This window comes from Podarcis muralis, chromosome 17 (genome assembly GCF_964188315.1).
Source record: "Podarcis muralis chromosome 17, rPodMur119.hap1.1, whole genome shotgun sequence".
Taxonomy (NCBI): domain Eukaryota; kingdom Metazoa; phylum Chordata; class Lepidosauria; order Squamata; family Lacertidae; genus Podarcis; species Podarcis muralis.
The window spans coordinates 18,877,817-18,902,996 of NC_135671.1; the positions used below are offsets into that span (position 1 = coordinate 18,877,817).

The window sequence follows — 25,180 nt, forward strand, 5'->3', positions numbered from 1 at the left end:
TGTATCATTCTTTGTTATTTCTAGGTCATCCAATAAGAAGAACGGTTCTGAGTCATGGCCTAGATCTTGGTATCATGCTCTTGTTTTGAATTGTTGCACACCCCATTAATTCAAAGAGAGACTTTTGGTTCAAGAACCAAGTAGTGCGGCTGGAGAAGGCCTTAAAATCTTGACTGCTTGTTACTGAGCTATTCCTCAGACACCTGCAGCATTTTAGGTTTTATTTTTATGTTTCATATTGCAGCATTACCTATGTGCCAGCAGAGCAGTTTGAAGAGTACCAGGCCAGCTTAGGGCAGCAGCTAGAAGGAAGAATGCCACTAGATGTTTTTCCTTCGCATGTTGTCAGGTAATCTACTACACCATATTGCTATAATCCTCTCCTTTACCTCTGTTTACACATACATATGCTAATAGCATGAAAATTCTACCTCCATGCTTGCTGAAGCAAAACACTTTTACTAAAAAAACGATAGGCAAATGTCTGGCGTCTGTTTACTCTAGACGATAATTTGGTGGTTGTGGTTTTTTTAAAGCACAGACAAAGAAATACTCAGGCTAGCCAATGATTTGCTTCAGAAAAGTTGTTGACCATTGTGCAAAGATTTTGGCTTGTACTAAACCAGAGTTACTGGTGTGGGATTCATGGGGAACTGTTCTTGATATAAGCCAGGATTGCCACAGCGAAGGCAGAGCATGATGGGAGGAGGGACTAGCCCCAACACTCATTTACAGCATAATAAATCATGGTTTGTTAAAGCTATGGTTTTCCCAGTAGTGATGTATGGAAGTGAGCGCTGGACCATAAAGAAGGCTGATTGCTGAAGAATTGATGCTTTTGAATTATGGTGCTGGAGGAGACTCTTGAGAGTCCCATGGACTGCAAGAAGATCAAACCTATCCATTCTGAAGGAAATCAGCCCTGAGTGCTCACTAGAAGGACAGATCCTGAAGCTGAGGCACCAATGCTTTGGCCACCTCATGAGAAGAGAAGACTCCCTGGGAAAGATTGAGTGCACAAGGAGAAGGGGACAGCAGAGGACGAGATGGTTGGACAGTTTTCTCGAAGCTACCAGCATGAGTTTGACCAAACTGCGGGAGGCAGCGGAAGACAGGAGTGCCTGGCGTGCTCTGGTCCATGGGGTCACAAAGAGACGGACACGACTAAATGACTAAACAACAACAAAAATCATGGTCCCCCCCCCCCGAAGAGAAAAGAACAGTTAATTGACTAGTCGTCACTCTGCCTTCCTTTCTCCTGGCCCCCCATTCTTAACCTCCGCCAGTGACTTTTCCTACAACTGAGAATAGGATTATTCCAGAGGAATTGTGAAATTACAAGAAGGATATATGATATTTAGCAATATGTTCACAGATTGGATTTGGATTGGCATAAACTATGAATGGATACCAGTTTTGAATGAAATTGTCAATGTGACTTTGTGAACCGTCTTGTCCAACTGGTATTGCCTTCAAATGGAAGGCTGTTGTGTGTCACAGAGTGCTATTCTGGAATACTAGGGATGTGAGGATGGGGAGGAATCCATATGTAGATATAAAATACTACCTGCACTTCTTGGATCTCGATTGATATACAAAATATAGAATCACTCCCATTTTCTATACATTTCTTAACCTTCTTCCTATTCTTGTGCCCTTGTTATTATCTTTGTTGTATTTTTATTTTCTCAGTGTGCTTGCAAGGTTGTATTTTTTTTTTATTCCCCCAAAAGCCCCAAGAGTTCAAAAAACAATGTAACTGGAAATTGGATCCATTTCTAGTTTGTTTGACTGGGGAAAGTGCTTTAGATTGTTTGATTTTTAAAAAAATATGGAGCAAGGCTATAATCCTGGATTGTATTCAGTTAAGTTATATTCTGAGTAGACCCATTGAAATGGATGGACTCGAGTTAGTCACACCCATTAATTTCAATGGGTCTACGCTGAGTAGAATTAACTTTGGTTACGACCCTCAGTCTTCAATACTTCAGCACGATGAGAGATGCTATTTGTAGGTTACTAAAGCATGCTGTACATGCCCTTGTTTATTACCAGAGAAATTCCAGAACTACCAGAACGGGAAGAAGGTGAAGGAGAAGAAAGTGAACTTCAGAATGCAGGCTACAGTAACTGGAACCAACCAAGGAGGTATGTGTGTTTCTGCTACTCAGATAACCCTCTTAGCAGTTTATTTTGGTTCAATGTCCAGTTTCTCACATTTTATTGATTTGGGGGCACAGCCAGAATGCCTGGATAACTGGAAATCAAGATAAAATGAAATCTTAGTTAATTCATAAGGCATGTTTACCAAATCTTCACCGTGATCAACTCTTGCCCGGAAACCTGTGTCCTCCCTGGAAGGGAGGACGTGTGGATTCAGATTTGGCCTCCACAGTCACTTACGGACTCTTTGTTAAGACCGTGTTCATGGAAGAAAATCTTACTTGGCTGCAAGTGATCGCCAAACAAAGAAGACGTGGACATGGAATTTGGATAATTTGGATAGTTTCATTTCTTGTGCAGTTTATTGATTCGTAGTCAGGAGAACTGGGAGTGCTTCAAACCATGGTTGGGAATTCTAGTTGGTGCCAACTGTAATAATGACGTATGAATGGCCGTCATATTTAGGATTGTTTCCAACACACCACTTGTGCAGTGGGACACCCCTCCCATTCCTTTCATCTCCTCATTCACCACCAGAATCTGCTGCAGAGTGTCCTCTAACCTTCTGAAGCAGATTTTGAAGGTGCTCCAGGGACTTGAAGGAAGAGGACAGGAGCGGAAAGGTTTCATTGCACAAGCAGAAGTCTGTTGTGTAAGTGGAATGGCATTGCTGGATGCAGCCCTCGGCTTTGGAATCAAAAGGGCTTCCTACGAATCGAAAGGAGCAAAGAAGAAATCCTCAGACCAGGTGGGAGGAGATCTGGAGCTGCAGAGGTGTGCCTGATCATCATCACAGGCAGGCAGGCAGAATTACATCTGTACCTGACCTCTTGAATCCCTAGATTGGTCTTTGACAGTTCTCCACAGAGCTCTTAACTTGTGTAATATTAGCAGTGCCGGATTTACATATACACTAAACAAGCTATAGCTTAGGACCCCACTCTCTTGGCCCCCCCAAAAAATAAATAAAGGAAAAAACACCTGGATGTACATTTCCGATATATAAGATAAAAAACAAATAAAATAAAACCTACATACAGCAACAGTGTTTTGTGTTGTTTATGGACCTATTAGGTCCATAAATTACCATACAGCATATACTCAACACACAAAAAAAACAGGAACAATTTGTTGTTGACAAAGGACAGCTGGACATATAAAGGGCCCCATTACCTTCAGTAGCTTAGGGCCTCATCAAACCTAAATCCGGCCCTGTTACCACCTGCCATCACTGACACCATAGGAGGAAGAGGAGGCAGCAATCAGGTACCCGTTTGTCACCCCTGGGAGTAACCACTGTGTGAGCACAATTCTATATCATGCTGTCAATGCTTTTCTTTGTGTGCTTCCTCCACGTGAAGTCCAGAGGGTAGCAGCATGAGAGTGGGCCTTCTCTGTAGTGGCTCCCCGTATGTGGAATGCTCTCCCCAAGGAGGTTCGCCTGGTGCCTTCAGTATATATTTTTAGGCGCCAGGCAAAAATGTTCCTCTTCAACCAGGCCTCCATCGTTCTACCCGGACACTGAGGTACAGCGCCGAGGGCCTTCTGGCAGTTCCCTCATTGCGGGAAGCCAAGTTACAGGGAACCAGTCAGATGGCCTTCTCGGTAGTGGCACCCGCCCTGTGGAACGCCCTCCCACCAGATGTCAAAGAGAAAAAAAACTACCAAACTTTTAGAAGACATCTGAAGGCAGCCCTGTTTAGGGAAGCTTTTAATGTTTAATAGGTTATTGTATTTTAGTGTTTTATTGGAAGCCGCCCAGAGTGGCTGGGGAAACCCAGCCAGATGGGTGGGGTATAAATAATAAATTCTTCTTCTTCTTCTTCTTCTTCTTCTTCTTCTTCTTCTTCTTCTTCTTCTTCTTCTTCTTCGTCGTCTTCTTCAGCTGTTTTATTGTTTTGGTTTAATTATTTACTGTGTTTTATCTTGCATTTTATTCTGTGAACCACCCTGGGATCTTTTAATGAAGGCTGATACATAAAAAAATAAAGAAAGAAAGAAAGAAAGAAAGAAAGAAAGAAAGAAAGAAAGAAAAAGAAACTGTCAGTGGAAGTTGTTGTTGTTGTTACTTAAATCTTAGAAAGGTTGCTCGAGACATGCCTATTTAATTTCAGCCCTGTTGTTGAAAGAACCAAAAGCCCAGCTCTCTCCTTGATGAATGCATTGTGAAGCGCTTGAATGAACAGTTTCTGAATTTGCCCATATTTGTTTTCCTGTTTAATGAAAGATTCTCCCCTTAGCTCAAAATGGCACAATCCTAAATAGCAACCGAAAGTGACAAAAAGTCTCTTCAGCCCTAAATTCAAGCACACTGAGATGCAATTTATAAAAGTCGCAGACTTGTAATGTAGATGCACTGCATTTCTTAACGTATTTATAATTATAGGGTTGAACTCTGGAGAGAACCCAGCAAGTCACTGGGAATCAGCATTGTCGGTGGACGAGGAATGGGAAGCCGACTGAGCAGCGGCGAAGTCATGAGAGGAATCTTCATCAAACACATTCTTGAAGACAGCCCTGCTGGCAAAAACGGAACCTTGAAAACAGGAGATAGAATAGTGGAGGTAGTAGATCGCCCTCCACTTTTCCACAGTTAAAGACCCCAACCTCCTTACACACATTTAATGGGATTGCTGGTTGTTCTAAGAAGATTGACTTCCAGAAGTAGAATGCATGTTGTAAACAGCTTCTGGCATGACTGAACTAGATCTGTAGGGCTCAATTGGTAGAGCATGAGACTCTTAATCTCAGGTCATGAGTCTGAGTCTCCACGTCGAGCAAAAGATTCATGCATTGCAAGGCGTTGAGCTAGATGGCTCTGGTGATCGCTTCTCTATGATTCTATGAAATGATTTCTATTACTACTGCACATTTGAATTAAGTATTTCGTTCTGGTACCCGTGGTTTGTGTCCTGCAAGCACCATGGTTTCCACCTCTGGAAGTTTACAAACTCTAATGGTTGCCCATCTCTCTGTGCTTTATAGTGGATGGTTTAATTCTCAGTAGTCTCATAAGAACTAAGGTGGTAAAGAGAGCTCTTCCCATGAGACTTCTAATGTTAAAATTGCAACTAACCACTAGCATGCTGTACCTTGGCTTCCAGCTTCAATAGTGACCGAAACCCCGAATTAACTTACTAACACTAATATTATAACCTCATTTTCTTCGGATGCCAAAACAGCCTTTGGATTCTTGTCTTAGACATCTGCACAACTGGAAGCCTCCTTTCAGGAAGTTCTAAGCCTTAGCCTTCCTTCGAAAGACTTCATTTTGCAGCTCTTGAGGGAGTTTAAATGGCAGTGTCTCACCTTTTCTCTTCCTTCCCCCTCCCGTTAAAATGAAGGTTGTACTTTATACACATGTTAATTGAGCCTTGCAGCAATTCAGTGAAGCATGTAAACACAATCTTGCTTTGGAAATACGATTTTTAATTTTTTATTTGCAGAAGCGTTTTAGAAATTCTGTTCACTGCTTTCAAATTATGACCCATCCTGAGACTTCTCTCTCTTTTAAAAAAGAAATAAGTACACATGTAAATTGACATACACAGTTGGTTTGTCTGCTGTGGACTGATAATACATTGAATTTGAGGCTGGATCTATACACATTTAAAAAAAACGCGTTGCAGAAAAACGCGTTATAAAAGCTGTTCATGTAAAACCCCACTAGCGATAGATCACAGCTCTACAATGCCATCTGGTGTCACATGTTTATAATGCAGTTATGATGATATAGTTGATGAGTGTATCTGAGTCCTGAGTTTTCTCAATGATTCACATACATTTATCTCAATATCCTTGAAGCAGCCCTGTAAGGTAGGTCAGAATTATTGCCCTCATATTGCGAAAGACTGTACTCAGGCTTGGATAAAGCACTTTGCTTAAGGTTAAAGCTCATGACTGGAACAAGATTTCAACTACGGGCTCCTCATTTGCAGCTCGGTCTCCTTAACACTGCACTATCATAAAGGCCTGAAGTCAGAAAAGACTGCCCCTAGTTTTTTGCTTGTTTGCTTGTTATGACAAAGAGAAGTCAAATACATTTTCTAGAAGTTGTTGCGTTATTATTTTTCTAGCTGCGTGTACCATTGTGTTAAGCTTAGGCCTTACGATTTCAGGTGGATGGAATTAACCTCAGAGATGCAAGCCACGAACAAGCTGTGGAAGCCATACGAAGAGCAGGCAATCCAGTAGTCTTTATGGTACAAAGCATTATAAACAGACCAAGGGTAAGCATATGAACTGTGAAAGAAAGATTTGCAGAACCAAAATATGCAGGGAGAAATTAAATATCCAAGGCTGTGTTATTTTGGGGAGGACATTTCCACAAAGCTAAGGGCAGGATTCATAGTGGCTGCAATTAGCACACACATGCACACACACATGCAAACTAAACAAAAAACCAATCCTTGAAAACCTACTTTAGAATGGATTTGTAAGACAGTGCAGGTTTCTGGATCAAAGTGAGTGGCAACCAAAAATATATATGTACATTTCGTTAGGCGTCCATCGTGGAAAAGTTCTAAGACAGGGTTTCCCAAACTTGGATCTGCAGCTGTTTTTTGGCTACAACTTCTACCACCCCTAGCTAGCAGGACCAGTGGTTGAGGATGATGGGGATTGTAGTTCAGAAGCAGCTGGAGGCCCAAGTTTGGGCAATGCTGTTCTAACAGCTCTTCCACACCAAGCAGTTGTTGAGATTATGAGACTGCTCATTCAGTGCAGCTGAGACCCTCCTGCCCCACAGCACCTGTGTATATCCCATCTTGACTACATGCTCGTCAAACATGGCAGCTGGAGACAGCTGTGGGCTGTGCATGGCCTGCACAATCTGCATGGGGCAGAATAGTTGCAAACGCCCATTGCACCCAAATGCCCCTTTTCGTTTCAACGCTTGTAAAGCATTAAGAGGAGGGATGGAAACTTCCTGTGCAGATGCACCGTTCAAGTATGCAGAGGGACCTGTTTCGTTTTGCTTCACTACACACTTTCAGTAACTTGTGCTGCATGGGCGAGACAAACACCTGCAAAATAGTTTTAATATAGTAGCTTGCATTGTTTGTAACGACACTTCCTCCTTGTAGATTCGCTGTAAGCTGCATGTCTTGATTTACAAGCTGTTTCACAAACTTTTTGTTTCCCAGCCAGAATCTCTCTATAGCTCTGTATCGTCCTCTGCTCCCAGCGGGCAGAAACCTAATAATCCATTTTACCACCAGTCGTCGCAGGTAAAGTCGCATGGAGTAGCTTTGCAGAATATTGGTGATTGTGTGCAAGACGCTATTTGAGGCTTGTGAATTTGCTGTGGCATGGAGAAAAGCAGCGCTTCTAGTTTGTGCTCTTCATTTGAAAACCACTGCTGTGTTTTTAGAGCAAGATTCTATAAGGGGATTTCCAGTCTTTGGTCACAGACAGTCATCCACAGAACCAACCAGGTCCTAGAATGAGAGTTACTTTTTAATACAGCTTTGTTAAGAGAAAGATTTATCCAGCAATTTAACACGTTCCACCAGTGCATGTTGTGGGTGGGAAATGGCTAAGTGTTACCTAGGGGATATGAATGGCTACTGTGGCCAGTTATATATTTTGTTTTGAAACAACTCTTAACTTGCTTGTTTAATAAGTTAAGTATTCCGTTGTGCATTTCCCCCCGTAACTTATTTGCAAAGGATGGGACAAGCCTTTTCAGATTCTCCTTACCACTATGTTTTTTATAAATATTTAAAGCATGTACCGTACTTTTCTGTGTATAAGACTAGCGGTTTTTTTACTTTAAAATTATGTGAAAAACTGTGGGTCTTCTTATACATGGATAGTGAAGAGTGGGGATTTTTTAAATTGGAGTCCCTAAAAATAGGGGGCGTCTTATACATGGGGGCGTGTTATACATGGAAAAATATGGTAATTTATTGTCTGTTGGTGTAATATTTTTGCCTTGTTAATTGTAACAACAGTGGCAACAGTTGTACATTCTGATCCTGTCCATTTTTATTTGAAAGGGTAAAAGCCTCAGCGCCTAGGGCTTGCCGATCGAAAGGTCGGCGGTTCGAATCCCCGCGGCGGGGTGCGCTCCCGCTGCTCGGTCCCAGCGCCTGCCAACCTAGCAGTTCGAAAGCACGTAGATAAATAGATAAGCAAGTAGATAAATAGGGACCGCTTACCAGCGGGAAGGTAAACGGCGTTCCGTGTGCTGCGCTGGCTCGCCAGATGCAGCTTTGTCACGCTGGCCACGTGACCCGGAAGTGTCTGCGGACAACGCTGGCTCCCGGCCTCTAGAGTGAGATGAGCGCACAACCCTAGAGTCTGTCAAGACTGGCCCGTACGGGCAGGGGTACCTTTACCTTTACCTTAAGTCCCATTGAGTTGAGTGGAATTTACCGTACTTCCAAATAAGCAGGCATAGGATTTGGTAGGAGATTGGGAGTGCCCCATGGGCTTTGGAGCTTTCATTATCTGTTACCCTTGTGTTGTGCAATCCTTCTTCATCACATCTTCCGTGGAGATCCCCCCCTTGGGTTCAGTGTCTGAGCTAACGATGACATAGGGCCAGGGTGGATTTGATTTAAAACAGATTGATTTAAATCCCGATTTAAATCACTAGTCAGTAAGACTTGATTTAAATCATTATTATTATTATTATTATTATTATTATTATTATTATTACACAAAGACTCATTCTCACTTGTATAATCTTAATATTTACAACCAGATGAAGGTTTCATTTTTGGAATAATAAATTTTCAGAGCAGTTTTACAGTTATGTATATCAAAAATTACTGATTTGGTTATACTATTAGAAATACGTAGACAGATAACTATGAAATTATTGTGAGGTTTGATAAGTTAACTGTTTATATTGGGACAACTTCTCTGCTGTACTTTATTGGAAGGAGAAAAACAATCATTTCCTTCATAACAACTTAAACAATTTATTTAACTAAAACAATAACATTATAGCATATGTATCCATGTTCGTTAACTGATGTGATTAAACTTTTCTAAAAACAAAAAAGAAAAACTTAGACTGAGTTTTAGCACGCATGAAAAACTTAAAACAAATCCTTATTTCCTGATGAATAGCCTTTAGACTATGATGTAACTTAAACAGAAAACTATATTTAGAAAGGTTTTTCCTTCAAATGCATTTTATTTTAAAAATCTGAATTAAATAAAAAAAATCTGTGTGTATATATATATATATATATATATATATATATATATAGTCATTGATTTTTTATTCATCCTGCATAGGACAACATCTGTAGCGGTGCTAATCATGGTTATGTAAGACCACAGCTTCCAACCTACTTCCAACTATGGCTAAAAACTGTGGTTTGGCGGTAACCATGAGGTCCTCCTCCTAATCCCTTATCCATCAGGCAGTTTTGTGCCAGGCATATGTATATATTGTTTTCAAGCTACCTATGCTATATCACAACTAGTGCTGTGGTTGCGCTAAGAGGCAAACCCCTCCACTGCACTAATATAAATTATGGATGTGTGCACCTGCTTTTCTAATTTGGACTTGCAATGATAATGAAGGGATATTTGGAACAATCTTGGTGGAGTCCTGTTCCTTTTCGAGGTGCTTAAAACTATGGAGAGGTCTCGTGCATAAAGGGTGGTACAAACATGCATGCAGGTGCAACACTCAACATCCTTATTTATAAGTGATTCTCAGCTGGAATGTGCGAATTGCCATTGAAACACATTGTGTCTGAAATGCTTTGCAATCACTCTGTGGTATTTGATCCATGACCACCATTTTCACACATGGATTTGATCAGGGGTCAGCAAACTTTTTGGGGGAGGGCGCCAGTTCACCGTCCCCCAGACCTAGTGGCTGCGGACTGCGGAGGGGGCTTCTCTCTCTCCCCTCTCCCCCAGCCCCTCCCCTCCCCCTGCCTACCTCTGCTGCTGCTCTGCCTGTGGTTGGGAGCTGGCGGCGGTGGTGACCGTGCCTCTCCTTTTCGGGCCAGCTTTCCTGGGTGCCAGGCACAAGGCCAGCAGGCGCACCAAGCTCCAGCCCATGGGGAGAGGCCGGCAGGCGGGTGGCGAGGCTTCTTATCAAAGCCCAGTCCCCTTCCTCCACAGGGTGTGGAGAAGCCAGGAAGAGGGATGGAGGGAGGAGGGAGGAGATGCCACCATGGTGAGGGAGGGAGGGGGAAAACCACACAAAAAAACGGCGCCCCCCAAAATTGAAAAAATGGCGATCGTGCCCATCCAAGTGGTGGTTGCAGAACCATTTGCGGGCCGGATCCAGAGGGCAATTGGGCCAGATCCGGCCCGCAGGATATTTAGTTTGCTGACCCCTGGATTTGATGTTGGCCAATGGATGGTCATGTTTGTGTGGAAGTGCCCTAATGTATTTGCCTTTTGGTTAGCAAGCCCCTTTCTGTTTTTCTCGTAGAACCTCCCTATGCCTTACCTGCAGTACAACCCTTTCAGTAAGCCTCCTGCCTTCAGCAGCACTAACCCTTTTGTTGAGCCTCTACAGTTCAACACTAACAAGGTTGGATGATGCATGGATGTTTGCGATGGACTCAGTGAAAATTTATGTGTTCCTCTCTTTCTCTGCTCCTTCTCCTCTCCCTCACTTGATATTTTTTGAACAAACATAAATAAGCCAGTGTCTTACTGGAGGAAAAGCATTCTCCTTATCAGAGATAGGTCACCATACTCACCCAGAAAGCTTTAATTTGACTGCAGAACCAGCTGGTCCATAATCATAGTAAGACAGAGAGGCAGCCTGTTGCTTGGGGAAAGACCAGAGGCTGCAACTGTGTCATTCTTTGTTTTTAACAGATAAACTGCTCACTAAAGCTACGAATCTTCATTGTAAAATAGTACATGAATCGGTGTGGGTTAGGATTTTAAAACACACACACACGTATACACTGATGAGGCAAAATTGATTGGCAGTATGACCGCATTCCCAAATCTTTTTGAGAATATTAACAGAAATAGTTTGGCTCTTCTCCTCCCCCACCCTCTACCCTGCCCCCAGTGAATTAGGAATATTAAGGAATGGGGTGGAGAATACAGAACACAAATAGCTAAGGTTGCAGTTCTGTAATCGCTTGCCTGGGAGCTAGCTGTACTGATATCAGTGGGACATAGTCATGTGTCAGAGTGGAAATGTAAATGAATTGTGTCTAGAGGCATTCTTGTATCACTGGGTGCATTGCCGCTGCCATTGCCTGGTCACAGGAGAATTCTGTGATCAATCCTGACAAAGTCACTAGCAGCTCCTCACTGCTGTCTGCAAGGGAATTCAGGCTACAGATCTAACTAACATTGATGCCTCAGCTGGTAGAGAATGAGACTCTTAATCTCAGGGTTGTGGGTTCAAGTCCCATGCTGGGCAAAATATTCCTTTTCCTGTCTTGCAGGGAGTTGGACTAGATGATCATTGTGGTCCCTTCCAACTCTACAATTCTACAATTCTATCTTAGGTTCCCATCCCAGATACTTTATGCTATCTGTTATTTGTTGCCATGAAAATGGGGGGGGGGGGTGTCGTGAAGCTTAGTGGTGGAATATGTGCTTTAGATGCAAGAAGTTCCTCTGCCTAGTCTCTGGCTTCTTAGGCTGAGCTGAGGAAAACAACAACAACAACAAAAACTCTTCTGAAATCCTGGGCAGCTGCTGATAGTCAGTGTACTGAGCTAGACCCCAGTGGTTTCACTCACTATAAGGCACTTTCCTGTGTCCCCAAGGTGCCACATAACTGCTTAAATGCAAACGTTCTGTCTCTACTTGGTGATATAGGTAAGGGCTATAGAAGTAAACTTACTTTTCTTTTAATAAGCTAACAGCTTAGGTCAGGGGTCAGCAAACTTTTACAGCAGGGGGCTGGTCCACTGTCCCTCAGACCTTGTGGGGTGCTGGACTATATTTTTTGGGGGGGAAATGAACAAATTCCTATGTCCCACAAATAACCCAGAGATGCATTTTAAATAAAAGGACACATTCTACTCATGTAAAAACACGCTGATTCCTGGACTGTCTGTGGGCCGGATTTAGAAGGTGATTGAGCCGGATCTGGCCCCCAGGCCCTAGTTTGCCTACCCATGGCTTAGGTTCTCAAAACAAACAAAAGGCAAGGGGTTCTCTGCTGTTCTCTCCAGTACTGCTGTTCTGTGAGTAGAAGCCACTTTTGCTCACAGAACAGGACTTAAACTTCCTTTCCTCTCCTCCCTCCTGCAGCCCCTGAGCTACCTTCAAAAGCTAGTTGGGGGCCCTTGAGCAGATTTTGGAGGGGCTGCTATGGTATTCCACTTCATGCACATCTGCATGCAAAAGTAAATTGATGCACAAATGTTTGTTCTCAGGTTGCAGAATTGTCTTTGTCAATTTCCTCCCAAGAAGGATTTTTTTTGCTCCAAGGCCTGTGCAAATACATATTGGATAGGGCCTATGACTGGTAATGATAAGCCGTGTAAGGCCCTTTAAGAAATGTTGAGTCATTCTGACGTGATAAAAAAAATAAAGTTTATATAAAACCCATTCCCTATGTAAGAATACTTGTACAGTAGCATTCCTCCAAGGATACTGTAATAAACAGCCTGCTGTTTTCTGTTACCATAGGATATGCAGAATCCAATTAGATTTACCACCAGTTGCTCCCCATGTAACCCCTTTGCTCCTACACCATTTAAGGTTTGTTTTAATTCACGGTTACTATCCTAATTTGTAGTTAACTATCGTAGTCAGTGTATGTACTGCACTCCTTGTGTGCTGTCTGTCCTCAACCCCCCATTTTGCCCCCTTGATCATTTCAAAAGACCACGTGCTTCTTCCAAGTGTACCTGCTTCTTTCAGAGTGATGCTGCTCTCTCTGTACTTGCTGTCGCCCAAATTCTTTGCCTAAAACCCACAGGATACTACGGTGAAGGATTCGGGAACTGCCACATTTGTATTTATTTCTGCATCTTTTATAGTAGTGATGGGCGGCCTGTGGTTCTCCAGAAGTTGTCAGGCTACAATTCCCATCAGCCCCCAGGCAGCTTGGTTGACCGTCAGGTATCATTGCTGGAATTCCAGCAATACCTGGAGAGCCAACTCTTCATAATTAAGGTCACCATTGTTCTTATTAAGAGCTCACTGTTCAGATCCCCGAAGCCAATCATTTAGCTCCAATTCACTCATATAGGGTTTCTTCCTATGTTACCTTAGTGAGCCCATTTGCCACAGTTAGGCCCCATACCTCCGCATACAAGAGGGCCAAGTTGTTGTTGTTGTTGTTGTTGTTGTGTGTGTAAATTGTTGATGATATGTAGCTTACAGCTAGGAAGCCAAATAACTCTTCTAGGTGATCAATAGCTTCTTTGAAAAGACTATACAATGTCCAGACTCTTTACAGTCGTACCTTGGTTCTGGAACACCTTGCGACTTGAACATTTTGGCTCCCGAACGCCGCAAACCCGGAAGTGAGTGTTCCGGTTTGTGAACATTTTTTGGAAGCCAAACATCTGATGCAGCTTCCATGGCTTCCGATTGAGTACAGGAAGCTCCTGCAGCCAATCGGAAGTCGTGCCTTGGATTTCGGTTGTGTTCGGAAACATTCAGCCGCACAAAATCTGAAATTTGTGCATATAGTTATTATATATGCACACGCTAAGTATTGAAATAAAGTTAAATGCGCGCACACACACACGGTTGTTTCCAGAGTGTCCCTTTGGCGAATGGAAGCTCCCAAAGGAGAGGGGAGGAGACAATGCCCACAATATCTCATGCAGGTTCCCAAACCAACTTCTGCTGTGTTCTGGAGAGGTCCTCCAACTCTGTGGCTTGTTTCAAGAGGGCTTCAGGGACACAGGCATGTACAGGCATGTAGGCATGTACAGTGAGCAGAGTTCTATACATGGGAACTTTGGATCCAAACTAGTATTGCTAAAGCCTCGTGTGAGTTTCTCTTCCCCCCTCCCCACCTTTTGAACAAAGGCACTTTTCTATATGAATCCTCAAAACAGCACATCTTTCCACTTTTCTTTGGGAATCAGTAAAATTATCTCCCTTCCTTCCTTATATGATACTGTTTTCGGTTTTGGAAATACATTTTCACGTCTATGTACCTAAGTCCTTGGTATGTAGGCCACCCAGCACATAAACCTTCACTGAATTTGGCTTTTAGTAACTGTCCTGCTTGCTTAAAGTGCATTTGAACCTTCATTTACCATGCTGGTTTCCCCCCCCCCCCCATCATCTGTAATTGCCTTTCCGTTCTATTATTGCACAGTATTTTAACTTCAAAGGCCCAGCCCTTTCTTTGTCATCACTTCATGCATTTTCTTTGCCCAGTGCCAGTCTGCACATTCCCAGCCACTGTATTTTTCTTACTCTCCACAGGCATCTAGCCAGTCAGATTCAGAGCCAGAAAAGACTTCATCTTGTAACCTGCTTCTGCCACCTCCTTCAATGTCTCCAGGAATGAGCAGTGAAATTTTGCAGCGTTCCTGCAACCAATACCTGGAAGAGCTGGATAAGGAAGATGAGTTTGGATACAGCTGGAGTAAGTTTGCTTCTTGAGAGAACCTTTCACAATTGTTTACATCTTCATATACTATGTGATGGTCATCTTCCTTTTTTTCTTATCTTGCTTGAATAACTTGTGGAAACAACATTATTTTTTGATATGTACATTTTGCTGTATGAATTCAGATTCTGTCTTTTGCATAATGGACAAACGTATTAAGCTCTCTTCTCTGGTTGTCTTTTCCTTTATTGTCCAAGTGAGATAATTGCTGCTATTAGAAAACATCTTAAAACCACAAATATGTGTGGGAGTTGTGTGTGTGTGTTTGTGTGAGTGTGTACACACACACACACACACACACACACACACAGGCAGACTGTATAGAGCAGTAAGGGAGAGATTTTCTACTCTTCCATTCTGATAAAATGAAGTGCCTTGAGGCATTTTCTTCTAGTTAGAGAATTTTATTGGAAAAGAACCATAGATTCCTATTTGAATTGTTTCAGTCTGCCTGAGATTATGGGTTTATGACAACGACTGCTGAATTTCCAAAGTTTGTGTTCTTTTTAAGTTTTCGGAGATAAATTCTTCCCTTGCCACCCAATTTCTTTCTTCTTATGACTAGGAAAGATCAGTCAGCGGTATGGGCATCTGTCTGGAGATCTGCACATGATAGAGTTGGAGAAAGGGAAGACTGGCTTAGGACTCAGCCTAGCTGGGAACAAAGACCGGTCCAAGATGAGCGTTTTTGTAGTGGGAATTGATCCAAACGGAGCAGCTGGAAAAGATGGCAGACTGCAGATTGCAGACGAGTTACTGGAAGTAAGTGTCTAGTAATTATACTTAAAATGAAACATGCTGACTCTAAGGACGGGGGGTGGGGTGGGGACATTCGATTATTGGTGCAAAATGCAGCCTTTAATTAACAGCACATTCTTTTAATCAGTATTGCCTTTCTTTACAATCATACTGGCTTCCCGTTATAAATTTTATGTTTGCGGTCAGGATTGTTTTCCAACTGTACTAGTACTGAAGAAATAAATAGATGCTGTGAAACAGGAGAAGTAAGTACCTTTGCTATGGTTTTGAGAGAAAGAAAGCCATGATTTAATGAAACAGCAAGACTTGCGTTCCTGTTCCACTTAATTGGGAGTAAGCCTCTTTGAGCTCAATGGGATTTATATATAGGGTTGCACTGCTAATATGTTGTCATTCATTCTGAAGCTTTTCCCTTAGGTTTTTAGTTACGTCTGGTTGCCTGACGTCTCACCCCATTTCTGCTTTCATGGTCTCCAAAGTTATGCCAGGACTAATGTCACAGAAGTAGCCAACATCATCTCAGATTTCATAGTCTCAGATGAAGGAAGATACACAATTGATTTTCTCATTCATTGGACTACTCTTTGGGTTGATAGAAGAAAATGCAAGCTTTTGAAGTATTCAGTACTCAGCACTAGGTCCTATAGGACAGTGTTCCCCAACCTTGGGCCTCCAGCTGTTTTTGGACTACAATTCCCATCATCCTTGACCACTGGTCTTGCTAGTGAGGGATGATGGGAGTTGTAGTCCAAAACAGCTGGAGGCCCAAGGTTGGGGAACACTGCTATAGGAGGTTTAGTGCTGGATCTTAGAATATAACAGGATTAGAATAGAAAAAGAGGTGGACTAAGATATAGTACATTTAATCTAGAGTTTATCCAGCCCACCATTTTGTTTCCTTCAGTGGCCAGTCTGATTACTCTTGTAGCTCACAAACGGGGTATCAACATGGAGGCTACCCCCTGTACAATTTGTCTGCCACCAGTCCTGTATATTCAGAGGTATAGTGAGCACGAGACTTTATTTAGCTACCTTGGCTAATGCCGATAGAGCTAGCCTCCACAATTCTGTTTAACCCTTATTTAAAAACTAGGTAGGCCAATGGTTATCACACGTATTGTAGTAAACAAATACTGCAGGTTAACTATGTAGGTGTGTGTGTGTGTTTATTTAGGAAATATAATTTTTTTAAAAGGAAAAGATTTATACATACCTCTTTCTGCCCCATAAATTGGGAGACACACCCCAGCCAGATAGCTCATGACAGTAGTTGAAAAGCACAATAAAAAAGTAACATCTAAAATAAAGTGAATAGAGTGTTCAGGAGCCAGCAGTGTCATTCAGTTTGTACAACAAAACCACAGTGAAATGGTACTATTTTAACGATATATATTTTAACTATATATCAAAATGGCGGGGGAGTGGGGCACAGTCCATGGGCAACAACTGAAAAGGCCTCATCCTGTGTATCCAACAGCTATTGTTTGGACAGAAGTGATACATGGAGCAGCAGCACTCCAAAACACATCAGTGGATAGTCAGGATTTTTCAGAAGACATTCTTTTAAATATCACAGTACCAAACCATTTAAGGGCTCTCAGGGTAATCATCGCCAATGCTTAGAATTGGGCTCAGAAATGGTCTAGGAGCTTGAACAAATTTGGGGTCACATATTCTAAACAATGGGAACTAGTCAGTATAGACAGGCAGGAGCATGTCATAACCAACTGAAGCTTCCAAATATTCTTCAAAGGTAGCCCCATGTAGAGTATGTTGCACTAAACTTCAGTGTGACCAAGGCATGTGTGAACAAGGTCACATCTCCCTTTTCCAGGAACAGGTGTGATTGGTGCACCTGTAAAAGCTGTGCAAAAGTGTTTCTGGCCTCATATTGAGGATTTATATACCGTGTCCACGTGTCTTTATTCCCCAAGCGGGGATCGGGACCTTGAATCACAAGCACACTGTTTAGACACAGTATGCAATAGCAGAACAATCCCATGTATGTTTAATCAGAAGCAAATCTTACTCTGTTCAATGAGGACTTCAGTGCACTCCAGGAACTGCATAAAATACCTTTTATTTTCATTTCCATGCTCGTTTACAAAATGACCTAGTTGGAGTGGGCTGATTTACCTTTACTTGCTTGTATAAACCTGCTGTCTTCATGCCCTCCCCCCCCCCCCCATTTGACAAACAGTGAGTCACGAGGTGATCAATCACTAGTGGAAATTGATAACGATGTTCCCAAAGTCAGCCAGCCCACTGCAACCAAATGAAGGACGATTTCAGCCAGTTGAGAGCCAAATACAAACCAGCAGCTGTTTTATATACTAAAAAAGGAGATAACAATTGTAGTATAGAGATACAGGATTAGTGCATTGCAACCATAATGGTTGAATAGCAGTTTTAATAACAATAGTGACAAAGAAATCAAGTTTGCTTTTGTCTGTGGAACAAAGCTGGTATTCATGATTAAAGTAAGTATCCATCCCATTCTGATTTATCTAGATAAATGGACAAGTTCTCTATGGAAAGACTCATCAGAATGCATCTTCAATAATAAAATGTGCACCTTCTAAAGTAAAAATCATATTTATCAGGTAAGCAACCTCTAATGTTTGTATCTATTTTTAACATTTTGTAATATCTAAATGCATATTCAACAATATCTTTCCCCATATAATTCAACTTTTGAAGCATTGCTAAAAGCTTCCCTGAATGATATATATGCTTTTCAGGATTTACCACTATTGTGGTTATGTCCTTCAAAAAGCAAAAAGCAAATGCTTTAGCTGTCGAAAGTATTGTAGAGTTCGTTTTGAAAACTTTCTGCTCCATATATTATAGAAACAAAGATGCTGTCCAACAGATGGCCGTTTGTCCTGGGAAATCAACAGAGACTTCACCTTCCTCTTCTGGGCTACTTCAGTATGAAGAGGTACAATTTGTATTTCATATTTATTTTCATGTGATAGAATTAATAGTGGTAGGTATGGGGGAAAGGGGGTGCTCTTCAGTATGTTGTAAATAGCTTCTAAACAAGAGGAATCAAGGTAGACTTGAGCAAGACTTGTTTTAACAGAGGTAAAGGTAAAGGTAAAGGTACCCCTGCCCATACGGGCCAGTCTTGCCAGACTCTAGGGTTGTGCGCTCATCTCACTCTATAGGCCAGGAGCCAGCGCTGTCCGCAGACACTTCCGGGTCACGTGGCCAGCGTGACAAAGCTGCATCTGGCGAGCCAGCGCAGCACACGGAACACCGTTTACCTTCCCGCTGGTAAGCGGTCCCTATTTATCTACTTGCACCCGAAGGTGCTTTCGAACTGCTAGGTTGGCAGGCGCTGGGACCGAACGACGGGAGCGCACCCTGCCGTGGGGATTCGAACCGCCGACCTTTCGATCGGCAAGTCCTAGGCGCTGAAGCTTTAACCAACAGCGCCACCCACGTCCCAACATTAACAGAGGTACTTTAATATAAATCTGAAATTGGGGGCGGGGAGGGAAGTTTGCGTTAAACAAAATGTTGTAGCACAGAGCACTGCTGCTTCCAGAATATCCTGCACCATTGTCCCTCTCACCCTGGCTTTTCATTTTTGTCCCTAGTAGCCAATAGCCTAGTAGCTTGTTGAACAATGAGCATGCCCAGTGGCTTCTTCCCCCCTCCCCCAAATACCTTATCTCCTATGTGGAAAGTGACATTTTGGCTCCATAAGGTCTGGCACACAGAGAAATGAGATTGCCATTAGCACAGGCGACCCCCACTTTGCGTGGGGGTTGCGTTCCGGGTCATTGTGTGCAATGACGAAGCACACATAAACCCGTTCTGGCCTGCCCCTTTTCCCTGCCATGTCCAGCTTGCCGCAATGCACGTGCGCATGAAGGGATGCGGGTGGCGCTGTGGTCTAAACCACTGAGCCTCTTGGGCTTGCTGGTCAGAAGGTTGGCAGTTCAAATCCCCGCAACAGAGTGAGCTCCTGTTGCTCTGTCCCAGCTCCTGCCAACCTAGCAGTTCAAAAGCACGCCAGTGGCAATAGATAAATAGGTACCACTGCAGCGGGAAGGTAAACTGTGATTCCATGTGCTTTGGTTTCCATCATGGTGTTCCGTTGTGCCAGAAGCAGTTTAGTCGTGCTAGCCACATGATCTGGAAAGCTGTCTGTGGACAAACGCTGGCTCCCTTGGCCTGAAAGCGAGATGAGCTTCGCAACCCCATAGTCGCCTTTGACTGGACTTAACAGTCCAGGGGTCCTTTACCTTACCTTTACCTTTTTTTACGTGTGCATGGTCACATGTCAATTGGACGTGCGTAAATTTGTCGTTGCCGGGATGTCATTAGTGCATTGGTTTTGTGACCTCTATAATGAGCATGGCGTGTTATGTTTTTCTGTATTGATATATTTTGATACAATATTTTCTTTCTTTCAGGGTGAAGTGAATGATCCAAGCTCTATTTTTCCTATAGATTTGAGTTTATATAAGAATATTAAAAATGTGGAATTGCCTAAAGTGAGTAGATGCTGATGCAAATGGCCACAAACAGATTTCAGTCTGTAATTTCTTTAGTCTGAAGGGGAAGGGACCATTTCCTACTATGAATGAACAAATTTCTCTAATGGTCTCAGTTTTCAATCTTACAATCAACACTCAGTTTCACTCTCAAAATCCACGTGTTTTCCCATTTTATATTGGATCACATGGGGTTATCTATGTGGTCATTATGCTGTTGCAATAGTCTTAGACTTCCCAAAATCCAGCAATGTGTTTGGCTTCATTCAAAACATAACTAAACCATGAAAATGAGTTGTAGCAGGCCTCGGGCTCACACTTTCATCAGTCCTCTGGTGTGGAGGAATTTGGAAGTTTTTTTACTTTAATTTTAGATTAACCACATATTAACCACATATTGCTGTATTGTCTAGATTTCGACAAGCTGTGGGAAATCGTAACTAGGATTTGTTAAAACAACCTAGCTTCAGCCCCTTGTTTCAACTAACTATAATTAAGATTAACCACAGTTTAGCGTGTGGAACTCTGTGCTCAAGGCTAGTTCTTGTAATACTAAACAGTCTCTTTTTGTTTTGTACAAATGGAGCTTTTCTCTATATCTGTTCTTATCTGCAGCGAATATATTTTTAACTGAATTGCTTTATGAAGTGCATACTCTTATGCTAAACATGGATTTACCTAGGAACATTATTATTTGTGTGTGTGTGTGTGTGTGTGTGTGTGTGTGTGAGAGAGAGAGAGAGAGAGAGAGAGAGAGAGAGAGAGAGAGTATGTTGTGAACTGCCCTGAGACCTGCGGGTATAGGGTGGTATACAAATGTCTGTGTATATGTTTCAAAAAGGAACAAATAATCAAACAAATTACAAGCATACAACCCCCCCCCCTATTTATTCAAGAGCCAATATTCAAGAGCAACAAATGTCTAAACCATATAGATGCACATGGTCTCTCTGAATATGTTCCATAATTCTGTCCTTTCTGCATTAATCTCCACTTTAATGCCACCACCAGTCATTCTCTCTGTTTCACTTTTTTAATGTGCATTTTCTGAAATAAGTATTTCATATGCACCTTGCAACATTTAAACTGCCAGGGACGGTGCCACAAGTTTCAGAGGAGTGAACTCGTTTTGATCAATGCGTTCGAGTGGTGCAGATTGTTTGGGCCATCTTTTAAAGAAATTAACAAAGATAGCACTCCTCAAGCATTCATACTTAAGACAGCTTTGATTGACATTATTCTATAACTCTGGGTGTCCCTTTGTATTTCTTAGGATCAAGGAGGCATAGGTATTGCCATTGGTGAAGAAGACACATTTAACGGTGTGGTTATTCAGAGCTTAACAGAGCATGGTGCAGCAGGAAAGGTAAGGCTGTTAAATTGTGACCCATTCAGAGAAGAAGATAACAAGTGTATAGATGGGGAAACCTTCTCCCCCCCCACCCCACATCCTATCCCAGTGTTGCTATTTTTATTTCAGGATGGCCGAATTAAAGTTGGAGATCAGATTCTGGCAGTGGACGATGAAGTTGTTGTGGGGTATCCTATAGAAAAGGTACTTGAGCAATTCCTTACAGCATGCGACTTACTGACTCCTGTTCTATGCAACCGTTGAAGGGCATAAAGATACAGATACCAGGATTCTGTTTAGGCATTTAGTCAGGTGCTACGGGACCAGGGATGCTCTGTCTGTTTCAGGAGGGTTGCTAAATCTTTTCTCTTCCTTCTCATTCCTTCCTGTTGCACTTCTGAACGTGAGATACCATTTATGTTGGCTTTTTTGGGAAGTTGAAGTGGCTCGTGGGGCATATTATTTAGCTGTGAGGATATTTAAATGTTTTTAATCCTGTTTTGTTGTTTGCTGCCCTGGGGTCCTTTCTTGCGATCACCTCTTTGGAGGGAAAGGGCAGAGCAGGGATTCCAGCTCCCTTTTTAAAGCAGCTGAATTTATTATTTCATTATTATTTATTAAATTTCTACACTGCCTTTCACCTGAGGACCACAGGGGATTTTAAAAAATAAAAATACCCTCAAGTCATGTGTTGAAAGAAGCGGCATCTACCATGACTTGAATAAAATATGGGGGGCAGCAGCCCACATAATCAATTACAAGATGTGGCACACACCCCATTTGAATGGCAATGCCTATTGACTTTGGGGCCCCCTGGCCCCCTCAAATTTTTTGGGGGGGAGCCAACAGGACCTCAGTCCCCAGGAGTTGACTGCTATGCATGCTCTTGGAAATCTGTTACAATATGCCTGCTACACTCTAGAATGAAAAAAAATCATGTATCTATATTGGCTTGTTACATGAAAGTTTGCTCTTTTTTACTGTTCAAGTTTATCAGTTTGCTGAAGACATCAAAGCCCACTGTGAAACTCACAATCAATTCAGCTGAAGAGGAGAGTCAGACAGCTGCTCAGTCACAAACACCGATTTACAGTGCTACTTCGGGTGAGAGAACTAATACCCAACAATCAAACGTTGTTCCACCTTCTGAATCACCAGAACCAGAGTCAGTTAAAAGTAAGAATCTTCTAGTTACCCCAAGTCTTGGAAAAGAATTCAGTGACAAATGCTTACAATGGCTGCATTCATTCGTAGAACTAAACCATGGTCTGTTTTAGCCATGGTTTTGTTCACCAAACCATGAGACAATGCGCAGACAAGACTAGAAACCACAGCTTATTTATTTCTCCAAAGCTTGGTTTGTTTTCAAGCTGCTGTTTCCTTGGGCCTCTTTCCCTTAATGAGTGTCTAGGGTGGGATGGCCAGACAAAGGATCCTTAAGCAAAGCTATTACATTTAGATAAAATAACAAACCTTTGTTAAAACAAGCCATGGTTCATAAGCCCAGCAACAAGGCTTTCTGCATGGAGGCTTGCCAGACACATCTTTATTTTTATGCAGCAGGCAAAAACTTGCCTTTTTACCCAGGCTTTGGGGCCTTAATATGAATTATTCTAAGTACTCCGTTAGTGTGGCAGATACTGTAAGACCTGTCTTTTGTCTGTATAAATGCGTTTTTTTAATTGGCTTTGTTGTAATTGATTTTAATTTTTATATATTCCTGTAAGTCGCTTTGTGACATTATTATTATTAGGGAACCTGCATACCTGTGATTTTGCCTAGCAAGCCAAAGGCACTTAAAAATTATTAGTTTTCTTCCAAGTAGGGAAGTTTACTTATCATCAGCTGGATGTAACTCTGTGATTTTAGTGCCCTTCACTTCACCAATCTATGGCACGAGTCCAAGCTGGTTGAATGAGCAGGCCTGACTAGATCACTGCAGAAATCCAATTTAAGTAGTCTATTAAGGAATAGGAAAATAAGAGAAAATCATAGTTTGCATTTTTAAAAACAAAACAAAAGCAAACACTAGCTGATCCTTGGCCAAAACAGTTGAATAAAGCAATTAAAGACCCTACAAACAAAATATGATGTACCCTCAGCCAAAGTGGGAGTGGCAGACATCCCACATGGAAAAAGTTGAAAACAACATCTAAAACCATCCAATTTTATAGTTTTTTCAACATTGATACATCCAGCCAAATGTGTGTGTGAGCAGAGACAGTTCCTCTCAGATACATTGTAAACATAACTTTGTATTTCTGAGAGATTTCAGTCTTTGCAGGAGAGAAAGAAGCATGCAAGAATTCAGGTGGCATCTCTGTTTCTTGGGCTAGAGCTCATCACAGGTTTTCTTATCTGCATTGAGGCGAACCATATATGTGGGTATTTGTTGGGGGCGGTAGAATGGACAACAAAAGCCTTCTTCACCTTAATGCATAAAAGGATAAAGTCCATAGTAGACAAGGATTTTTAAGGAGGAGAGCAGCTATAGCTATAACTAGTTAATTTTCTTTTTCTAGACACAAGCAGGTCCTCAACTCCAGCCACACTGATATCTGACCCAGCTACATGCCCAATCATCCCGGGTTGTGAAACGACAATTGATATCTCCAAGGGACGCACCGGTCTTGGCTTGAGCATAGTAGGAGGAGCCGATACTTTACTGGTTTGTAACGAATGTCTTTCATAACCCCAAGCTAACGTTCCTAAGAAGGAAAATGCTTCTTTGTTTGACATACCATATTTTAGACTAGGGTTTTGTCTATAAAAATCATATTAAAAATTGGGGCTCGTCTTCTACACAGATAGTGAAAAGGGGGACATGGGATTGGTTGGTGCCGAGAGCCGGAGATCGTTAGTGTGTTATTGGAAGTCTGGTGGTTGAGTGAATTTTGGCAATCTCTCCCCCCCCCCAAAGCTCTACAAGTATGGGTAATCCTCTCCAAAACAGTTCAACAACTCTGGGAAATCTCCCCCTCTCCCATTTTCTTAATTTGGAGTCCCCCAAAATAGGGGGCGTCTTATAAAAGGGGGCGTTATACAGTATATAATGCAACTCAAATAAATGGATGGAAACAATTGATCTCTAAGTTGGGGAATAAAATTTATGTCCAGAATTGCACTAGGCAGGGGTGTCCCCCCCCATTCTGTTTGTTTGTTTGATTGTGTGTGTGTGTGTTTAGCATCCATATAAGTGTTACAAAGTTTCTAAACGTATTTGTTGCCACTTGCCACATAAAATACATTTTAAATAATGGGTTTAATCCTTATTATGTTTTATAAGCATTTTAACGTTTTTTCTGAAGTGTGAAATGTTGCTGTTCTAATCTGTAGTGCTCCCAAAGAAGGGTGCTTTGAAATGTATTATGTAAATGCAATCTTTATATCCATGCACCGTTGAAATTTCACTCACTCTCTCTCTCACACAAACATTGGTGCTTTCCCTCTTTTTGTTTTTCTTGACCACACACTTTCATCAGGACAGCAAATGAAAACTTCTTTAAATACATTTTTTACTTTTGTACCAGAATTTATTCTAGGCACCACTATTCATCTGTATTACTTTGTGTGTGTGTGTGCATTTTCAATTTTACAAATACTAACAAAAAAGACCCCCCCCAAAAAAAAGACAGAATACAAACAATGTATCCCTTTGGACTCTCCCCCCTTTTGTAGTTCCTTTTGTTATTGTTTTCCTTCTGCAACTTCTCATTAATTCCAATTATTATAAAACCTTAATCAGTCCATAATTCAATTTTTTTACCACAAGATTTCTGTCAAACCTCCTAAAGTGTGTAGTTCTTTACAATAATTTTTCAGATACATTACATACTTTCTCCCATTCCTTAGTAAAATTTG

General features: G+C 41.9%; 1 protein-coding gene across 27 annotated transcripts in view; it reads left to right on the forward strand.

Moving 5' to 3' along the window:
* Positions 1-25,180, forward strand: part of MPDZ (multiple PDZ domain crumbs cell polarity complex component) — a 107,491-nt gene that overhangs the window by 62,667 nt on the left and 19,644 nt on the right. For 9 of the 27 annotated variants that reach the window (XM_077921278.1, XM_077921284.1, XM_077921292.1 and 6 more), the window contains 16 exons: positions 245-349; positions 2,056-2,148; positions 4,550-4,727; positions 6,282-6,392; positions 7,308-7,391; positions 10,574-10,675; positions 12,754-12,825; positions 14,515-14,677; positions 15,267-15,463; positions 17,972-18,063; positions 18,311-18,401; positions 19,888-19,968; positions 21,242-21,334; positions 21,449-21,523; positions 22,309-22,495; positions 23,842-23,987. In XM_077921278.1, the coding sequence (XP_077777404.1) occupies positions 245-349; positions 2,056-2,148; positions 4,550-4,727; positions 6,282-6,392; positions 7,308-7,391; positions 10,574-10,675; positions 12,754-12,825; positions 14,515-14,677; positions 15,267-15,463; positions 17,972-18,063; positions 18,311-18,401; positions 19,888-19,968; positions 21,242-21,334; positions 21,449-21,523; positions 22,309-22,495; positions 23,842-23,987 (1,870 nt within the window). The remainder of the gene's footprint in view (positions 1-244; positions 350-2,055; positions 2,149-4,549; positions 4,728-6,281; positions 6,393-7,307; positions 7,392-10,573; positions 10,676-12,753; positions 12,826-14,514; positions 14,678-15,266; positions 15,464-17,971; positions 18,064-18,310; positions 18,402-19,887; positions 19,969-21,241; positions 21,335-21,448; positions 21,524-22,308; positions 22,496-23,841; positions 23,988-25,180) is intronic. The other 18 variants (XM_077921294.1, XM_077921297.1, XM_077921299.1 and 15 more) reach the window with 13 other exon arrangements.